The sequence below is a fragment of the Aedes albopictus genome, chromosome 2 (assembly GCF_035046485.1).
Source record: "Aedes albopictus strain Foshan chromosome 2, AalbF5, whole genome shotgun sequence".
Taxonomy (NCBI): domain Eukaryota; kingdom Metazoa; phylum Arthropoda; class Insecta; order Diptera; family Culicidae; genus Aedes; species Aedes albopictus.
In genome coordinates, this window is record NC_085137.1 from 201,785,458 (window position 1) to 201,795,162 (window position 9,705).

General features: G+C 36.4%; 1 protein-coding gene across 1 annotated transcript; it reads right to left on the bottom strand.

Moving 5' to 3' along the window:
* On the bottom strand, positions 1-1,186 carry LOC134286745 (cuticle protein 7-like). Its single transcript, XM_062848411.1, has 2 exons — positions 747-1,186; positions 1-677 (listed from the first exon to the last, which is right to left on the bottom strand). Exons 1-2 carry the CDS (start codon positions 756-758, stop codon positions 108-110), a joined length of 582 nt encoding a protein of 193 aa, XP_062704395.1. The 5' UTR covers positions 759-1,186; the 3' UTR covers positions 1-107.
* Between the last annotated feature and the right edge of the window lie 8,519 nt (positions 1,187-9,705).

Consider the following 9,705-nt stretch of genomic DNA (forward strand, 5'->3'; position numbering starts at 1 on the left):
TAACTTGATCAACAAAATGTATTTTCGAAAATTTAACTACCTACCCTAGAGGATGTGATGATCGGCGAATGACTAAGCGAATGGCGGATAATTTTCTCATTTCTCTCTCAGTAATGGCTGGAGTAGTAAGCTGGCTGAGCCACAACTTTGTGCACAGGCTGGGCGAGCACTTTGGTCACCGGCTGGGCAACCTTAACACCGATGGGCTCACGGCGTACGACGGCGTTGAATCCGTTGTGGTCATCGGCGGTATAGTCTACAACGCGGTGATGGCCATCGGCATCAAGCAGGGTGTACTGTCCCTGTACCTTATCTTCATGGCGGGTTTCATGTTGGCTCTTGATATCTCCGGTATGCTCATCATGCACCGAGTAGGAGAATTCGTAGTGAGGAGGAGCGTACTCTTCGACTTGCTTAACGTAGGTGGGTTGTGCAACGGTTTTCACATAAGTCGGCTGGGCAACGGCTTTAACATAGGTCGGCTGGGCAACTGTCTTCACGTACGTTGGTTGAGCCACAACAGTCTTCAGATATGCAGGTTGGGCAACGGTTTTCACAACGGCAGGTTGAACAAATCCTTTTGCCAGAGGTTGCTGATGATATATGGGGGTTTGTGCGTGGAATCCTGAATGGTATTGAGCTGATACAGCTGCCAACAAGGCAAACAGAGGGATGAACTGTGGAAGTAAACAAAAAGAAAGTTTAATTATTTGCTATTGCCTTGAAAACCGAACAAAAATGCTTACTTTGAACGCCATTGAATAAACAGTCCAGTCGTGATGTGTCACAAGTTGAAACCCTAAGCGAATGACAGCGTCATGACATCTCACATGAGTTTATATACCGAAAATACTATCCACCGCACGCGTTTCCTTGAACAGAACGGAATCTCGATCTCGTATGCTGGATATCCGCGTGTGGTAGTTGAAGTCCTTTTGGAGCAACAGCGTCGTCGTCCCAGAGCGGATGCAACGACCGAAGAGAAGACCACAGTTTCTGTCCACCGTACCTCGTTTACCTATCACGGTGCCATTGCTATTACGCAGTGGATCATGTACCTACCACCCGAGTGACTGATTTTGGACGCCGAACGAACATAATAATAATAAAAAAATCTAGAGCGAATATCCAGCCGAAAGCAAAACTCAGTCCAAGATCAATCGTTTCGGAAGTGGAAATATACGCGGCGCGCTGCAACGCGCGGCTTCGAAGGTCAACGAACGAATTTATTTATCGCGCTTGCTTGGTGCTGTCCAAGTCGTCATCTGGGCCAGTAGGGCGCATTCTTCGGTCGCATGACTTCATTCGCGCCTAGGCAACGCGTGAGCAAAGAATGTGTGTAGGCAAACAAGATCAGTTCACGAAAGGGAGTAATACGTTTTTAAAGGAGTTATTTGTTATTATGATTGGTCTCGAGTACAATAGGTCAGTGATCGGTTACACAGCAGTGTTCCTAATTCCAGTAGACAGCGACCGTGCCTGAACTGATGCCGGATGTGCTCGGACCTTATGGACATTGATGTCGCACCCATATTTTGTGCTTTATGGTTGCTAATATTTGGAGTTGACATTTATAGTTACGATCATTTACGGTTCACTTGGTTCGGGATTGTATCAGTTTGAGATTAATAGTGTCTGTTTTCTTGGTTAATATTTAATGCCCTGTGGGCTCAGTGATTGTCTTGTGAGCAAATTAAGCAAAACGAAACATTCGGATTGACAAAGGTCAACTACATTATCAATTTATTACCGGTTTGCCAAAACATCCAATAGTGTTTTTATCTGTTCACTTCCTTCCTACTGTGTATGAGGTCTCAGCGGGAAAAGAAAAAAAAATGTTTAAAAAAATAATTGATTACCCCAAACCTTTAGAATCTTTGAATATCCCGAAACCCTGAGGATGCATGAAGATGTCATCTTAAATTAGTAGCCATAGAATGACTTATGGTATACTGTCATACGGTATATGTTACCACCCAAACCACCAAAACGAAAAACGCGCGGGAAAGCCATGCTGAAAATTGCCGGTTCAAAGCTCAGAAGCAGTCTTTGTCCTAGTTCGGACGTAATACCAGGAAAAACATTTATTTATTTATTTATTTTAACTAAAATTTAGAAGAGGGAAAAGCCCCCTTGAGGTGATTTCCATTTGAAATCTTCCTCAAAAAGGCACAAAACCTCTTTATCTTTTCTAAAAAACATTATAATAAAAGGAATAAAAATCAGGCTCATCCGGAGTAATTCCATATCGGAGCCGAAGCCATCAAGGGAGTCCATGTGTCATCGCGATACCAAAGGTCAAGCTTGAAACATCAGTACGGGCATAGAAAATCATTCAAAAAACAAGGTATCTGAAAATAAAATGCAAGAAAATACAACAAAAAGTATCAAACAGAATAACATATATCAATTAAATAATTATAAATAAGTTTCATAATTGAAAGATTTTTTGAGCCAAAACATCTCGAATAGATGCAGGAATAGTAAAACCCAAACTTGATATTTGATCAAGAAGAATCTGTCTGGGTAAAACGAATCTAGAACAATTCAACACTATGTGGTCTATGTCTTCATATGATACACCACATTCGCAAAGATTAGAGTCATTGATATTAATGCGGTATAAATAACAGTTACAAATGTAATGATTTGAAATGAGTCTAGAATAACAACAAATAAAATTTCGCCCAACAGATAGCTGTTTAAACCAAGGATTTTTTTTTACCCTTTGACAAATAGAATAACAATAACGCCCTTGATCACTCAAATTCCAAGAATTTTGCCACTCAATCATAGATATTTTCTTTAATTTTGGAAAATGTTCAGAAGGTAATATTACACGATTGTAGGTAATTCCACGTAAAACACCCAATTTTGCCAAATAGTCAGCTTGTTCATTGCCATATATCTTACAATGAGCTGGAACCCATATAAATTTAATGGTGTACCCTTGAGAATATAAATTAAACAATATTTCTTTAATAGAGAGTATTATGCGATGAGTTTTAATACTAAAGTTTATAGAATTCAAAGCCAAAAGAGAACTAAAACTATCAGAACAAATCATATAAATATTTGGTGCACAAGTTTGAATCAAACTACAAGCAAAATAAAGTGCTGTTAACTCAGCAACATAAATAGAACAAGGATTCTCCAATTTAAAAAAATGTGTTAGATAATGGTTAAATACACCAAAACCTGCAACCTCTCCAATCAAAGAACCATCAGTAAAATAAATTTGTTCAAGATCAACCCCAGTAAATTTTCGATTAAATAACAAGTGGGCAAAATTAATACGTAAGTGAGATGGAATAAGTTTCAATTCATGAAATAACGAAAAATCAATATAAGGTCGAAAAGAGTGTATCTGTATATTGAAATCATAAAAACCAGGTGAAGAATCTGGTAAAATATTTTCAGTAGAACAATAAATAAATGAACCTAAAATTCTACTAGAATTGTTAATTTGAAATAGAGATTTCAGTATGTCAATAATGGGATGATTATTTGCAAAACATTGGAGTAAAAATTTACAATTAATCTCTTGATAACGAATTTTTAATGGCATAACACCAGCTAAAACTTCAACTGATTTAGAATGAGTCGAATTCAATAATTTTAGAGAAATTTTCAAACAACGGAATTGAATTTTTTCAAGTTTAGCGAAATGAGTCTGAACAGCACTTCCGAAAGTAAAACAACCATATTCTATAACAGAACGAATAGTAGTTTTATAAAGAGTAATTAAATCATTGGGATGGGCTCCCCACCATGTTCCTGTAATCATTCTAAGGAAATTAATTCTTTTTGAACAAATTTGTTGAACATATTGTATATGAACATACCTCAATTTGTAATCAAACCAAATGCCCAAATATTTATACTCAAAAACTTGATCAATTTGCTGATTATTGAAAAATAAGTGAATATCAACTGGTGATAACTTACGTGTAAATAAAACAAATTTAGTTTTTTGAACTGAGAATGTAAAACCATTATCATGGGCCCATGAATCAATATTATCTAACGCGCTTTGCATATAATGACGAATTACTTCTCTACACTTACCACTAATAGAAATTGCTTTATCATCTGCAAACTGAATAAAATAACATCCATTAGGAATAACTGAGGCAATATCTCTGGTGAATAAATTATAAAGAAATGGACTTAGGCAAGAACCTTGTGGAAGTCCGAAATAACTATTACGAACCATTCTTGAGGACCCATTATGAAAAAAATGCATTATTTTAAATGAAAAGAGATTACACAAAAAATTTGAAAGAATTAAAGGAATCTTACAACTATTCATTTTATCAAAAAGCAAATCTATTAAAACAGAATCGTATGCACCAGATACATCAAGAAATGTAGTAACTACATCTTGTTTTCTATTAAAAGATAATTCAATATGAGAAGCTAACAACGCAACACAATCACGAGTTCCGCGACCCTTTCTAAACCCATATTGAGAGGATGAAAAAATGTTATTTTTTTCTGCCCATAATTCGAGACGATTCAAAATCATTCTTTCCATCAATTTACGAAGGCAAGATAGTAAACTTATTGGTCTTCTACTGTCAACTAATGCAGGATTTTTTCCAGGTTTTAAAATACTAACTACTTTGATAAAACGCCATTCTAATGGAAAAACATTCTGTAACAAAAACGAATTATATAAAGAAAGTAAATGTAACTTCCCATCAATTGGCAAATTTTTCAACAAAATAAATTTAATGTTATCAATCCCCGGTGCAGTATTGTTAGTGATTGACAATGCTAATTCCATTTCTTCAATGGAAAATTCAATGCAAAGCTCAGGAAAATAATTGTGAGTTTGATGGGTTTTAAATTTAATAGCGGGAGGAACGAAATCAGGACAAATTTTCGAAGCAAACTTATCAATCCATTCTTCAGAATATTCCGAAATATCTGGGACAGAAGCATTATAATTTCTCAAATTACGAGCAACAGACCACAACTTAGACATTGAGGTCTCAGAATCAAGATTTGCGATAAAATTTCTCCAATAATTTCTTTTTTTGAATTTAGTGACTCTAGTGAACTGAGCTTCGCTTTTACAATATAAAATATAGTGCTCCCTGGAACCCGAACGACGAAAAGTTTTGAACGCAATAGATTTATTTTGCATAGCAACCGTACAATCACTATCCCACCAATAAGAAGGATTTTTATTTTTTAATGAATTAAAATTATTTTTATTATTTTGAGATTTTTGTAAACAATGAACTAATATTTTTGAGAAACTGTTATAATTTTGAACGGGATCAAGTGAATTGTTAAAATTAATCAAACTTGAAGAAACTAAATCTGAAAATTTGTCCCAATCTACATTTTTTGTCAAATCAGGAACTTGTGGATTTTGACAAGAATGATCTCGAAACGGGCTTTGAATGCTAATAATAATTGGTAAATGATCACTTCCATTTGGATCATCTATAGTTTTCCAATGGGTTTTTAAGGATAAAATATTTGAACAAATAGATAAATCAATACATGAATGATGAGCAGGAGGCACAGCGACCCTGGTGAAAGACCCATCATTTAGAATAATTAAATTGAGTTCATCTATCATGTCCATGATCAGAGAACCCCTACCACCGACGAACCGACATGCCAGCTAGTGCAAAGGTTCATGAAATGTTCGTCCAAAATTTTAAAATAAAAACCGTTGAAAAATAGCGCCATCTGTTGATTTTGGTTCAGAACTATTTTGGCCGAAATATTTCGAACACTCTTAAATAATGCCACCCATAGGTGTGCTGGAATGAACAATTTTTTCAAACATTCGATAATGCTGTTTATTTCATAATAATTACTAAAATTTCTCATGATAAACTAAGAAAAGATAGATTCACAAACTATGTTCAAAACAAAACTTTTGAGGAGCGTAAAAGACTCAATAATCTTACAGAATTTTATACTTTGATTGAATTAAACGTAGAGTGTTTGTTTGTATTCCGCGGCGTCGCCGTCGTCGGTGGTCATGCTTTCGTCATACTGCAGCCAATCTGCTGATTTTATCAGAACACAATTTCATTTCTTAATTTTCCGAAAGCACAATTTATTATTGGGCCTAATTCATATAAATTATTGACTTCTGGGAGATTTTCTTTTTTCAAATAAAAGTCGAAATTAATAGTAGCGTCACTAAAACGGCAGCAAGAGCAGCATCATCGTCGCGACGCTTGCACAATTCGATGGGAATGTAGTGTGCTCCATTCTGAGGCAACGCGAAGCTACAGATTGACAATACTGGGCATCACGTGTTTTTGTTTACTCAGCGTTTGATCAAGACGCCGCGACGCCGGCTGTATAAATGTCATGACGGGCTAAACGTCACTTTGAATTTGACACTAGCGATCACTGCAATTTGAATTTACCGTGTAATATTTTCGGTCAAGTCTCGGAATCGAGTGGCACGTCGGTTTAGTCGGTGCCCCTACCATCAGTCCTATCACTACCCCAAGCTAAATTATGAGCATTAAAATCTCCAAGTATATAAAACGGAGAAGGTATGTTATTTAAAATAGAATTAATATCAGTTAACGAAAATCTGGCATTCGGAAGAATATATAAACAAACAATTGAAAATTCCAAACCCCCATACTTAACGCAAACAGCAACATACTCTATTTGCAAATCTAATGAAAAATCTAAATACTTAAATTCTATATTCTCACGAATCCCAATCAAAACACCACCATATGAATTGCAACGATCCTTACGAATAATATTAAAACGTGGAATACGAAAAGATTTCGTTTCCACCAACCACGTTTCATTTAAACAAAAAATGTCTAAATTGTGATAATTTATTAAAGATTTTTATATTTTTTTTCCAAAAATCACTGAGACCCAAAAGTTCCACTAAATCTTCCAAAATAGATGAAATTGAACTACAACTATCTGAATTTTCATTATTGTGAGGATTAGTTTTTGTACTATTTTCAGGATCAATTTTTTGGAAACCAGGAATGATACGAGGAGGAGATTTCAAAGGAGGAAAATGAGATTCATATGATGTTGATGCTTGTGGATTCAAATGGTCATCATAATTTACAGATGATTTAAAAGTCTTTTTCCTTTTAACAGGCGGTTTGTAAACATAATTATTCTGAGCATTTGAATCTTCTTCAACAACTACATCAGCTAATGGAGTAAACATGTTAGCAGTAGGAACTTCAGAAGTCGCTTGAATAACTTCTGAGTAAGATAATTTATTTTTATTTTTGATTTTTTGATTAAGCCGTTGCTGGTGGGTAATGTACACAGAACAATCCTTTAAAGAATTATGCTTTTTACTACAATATATACAAAAATCAGAATGTTTGCTACAATCAGTCGAAGCATGACCTTCACCACATTTTGAACATTTGGGCTTGTTAGAACAAAACTGTGAGGTATGACCAAAAAGTAAACAATGTTCACAGTGCATAATTTTGGGGAAATAAAGTCTAACATTGAAAATTACATTATTAACAATAACAAAATCTGGAAGGACAGATCCTGCAAATGTTATTTTAATGCAGTTAGAATGTTTATAGAAGGTATCTTTATCAGTAAAAAATTGTTTCGATAAACGCATACAGTCCAAAATTTTTACTGCAGAAATTGATTTATTTTTGAATATCCCAGAACCATGACTAATAATATCATCACAGTTCAAATCTTCATCGTAAATGATGCCGTTAATCTCACATGAATCACTAGGAGCATAAACTCTGTATAAATCACAAAATAATTTTGATTCTAACAACGAGTTGGCATCATCACGAGAACCAAAAATAATTCTCAGCTTATCCAAAGAAATTTTTTTAATTTCCTTCACAGATTTGAATCGTTTGTAAATCTCTGCAGAGATCAACAAAACATTGATTGGTTTTTCCTTTTTGCGAAAGTATACAGCAAAAGGACCAATAAATGTTGAAGGATATGTTTTAATACGAAAAGGTTTGGAAGAAATTTCCTTCGAATTCAAATTCTCCGCAGGCATTGTTCCATCCCCGTCAGTTTCCATAATAGGAAAATGACGGGGGTAAATTAGTAAAGGAAATACAATGAAAAATAAAACCAAATAAAATTACAACAAAAAACTGTAAAATAAAAGTATACTTCACCAAACAACTTCGATAAAAGCTTGAAGGTTCAGCAGCTTCACACTCCGATCCCAGGACAACGAATCCAAATCACCGTCGAACAATAATCGATAAGAAGCTTGAAATTTCCTTCTGAAAGTGGACCAGCTTCGAACTCCGACCACAGTTCAACGAACTCCACCCGCCAATGAACGGAAGCTTGAAATTTCCTTTTTCTCCAAGACCGCAAATCCTTAAGTCACCACCTTCGGAAACACCAAATCCAATCGTCTACAAACCGATACCACCAGAAATCCGCCGAATTCCGCCGGTCGTAGTCTTGAAAATTTTCACTCCTGAAACGAGAAAAAACTGTCAGACGCAGGAAAAATCCAACCGGCCAGGTCAAGGCCTACTGCTGCAATGCACCAGGAAAAACAGTAATGACTGATACGAAATGCAACAAGAGATCTCACAGGAATTAAGGGGGCTCAGGGAGCTTTCCGAATTGGGCTAGAATTGGTTTGATGGAATTTTATATGAGGACGCTAGAGCAATTTATGAGTTAATCAAGTGCAATTAATGGAAGGTCAAAGGTTTTCGAAAGCTTTTATTGGCGGTTTAAAAGGAGAAAGTTTGTTACTGTTATAACGCTTTCGAGCAGTTTTGGATTTCGACCTAGAAAGACAAATCCTAGGAAGAGTATAGACTAATGAATTGAGTGAGATGAGAAGAATTGAAAGCAGATGAGTCAGGTCTGAGACATGTACAAAACAGGTAGAAGAAATATATGAGAGCTTGTACATTTGTGACAATCAAACTACCTTCCGCGAAAGACGTACTTTAGAACAGTCACGGTAAAGGCTGGATAATGTGTAATTCAAATTCTATTAAGATTTCTATAGTCTCTTCATAGCCACTACAATCCCTACGTCCCCGTAAAACCGGCCGGAAACTGCGAGCAACTTTCGGAGAGATCGTGTAACCAATATCGGTGCTTCCCCATGCTAGGGGTGGCTGATCAACGTCCAAGTGCCATGATATGGACGAACTCTAAGCAACTGTACCTAGTCCTCCGAACGGTAGGGGGTTTATATTTGGCTCAGCTAGGCAGTCGTAAAAAATGCATGATGAAGGATGAAGCAGGACTTGTGATTTGAAACATGTTTCGTGGAAATGTTTTTTTCATTGTGGCCACCCGCATACTCGTCGATTTACTGAAGAAATGCGTAGTCGGTATCGTAGCGCTGCTGGTGGTGTGTTGGGCAAGATCCATGGTGCGAACATTTAGAGAAAATCAATCATACCATCTAGAGAGTTGCTGCAACACACCTGAACTGGGAATAGCTTTCATCGTGATGGGCGTTATGCATAAAGTCACGTGATCGGTTAATGGCCGGTTGACGAAAGAATGCGCAGGTTGAGGATCAGGGGACGATTTTTCCAGACCCAAACGCTCAGACAGGCCACGGGATGTATTCCGACCTTGGAATGTTCAGTACCCACCAGCTGACGAACGAAAACATCTTCCAACACTGCCTCTCTTATCGTTACATCTGATGGCTACCACAGCAGACTGAATTGCAAATCTGAAACGGCTGGGCTG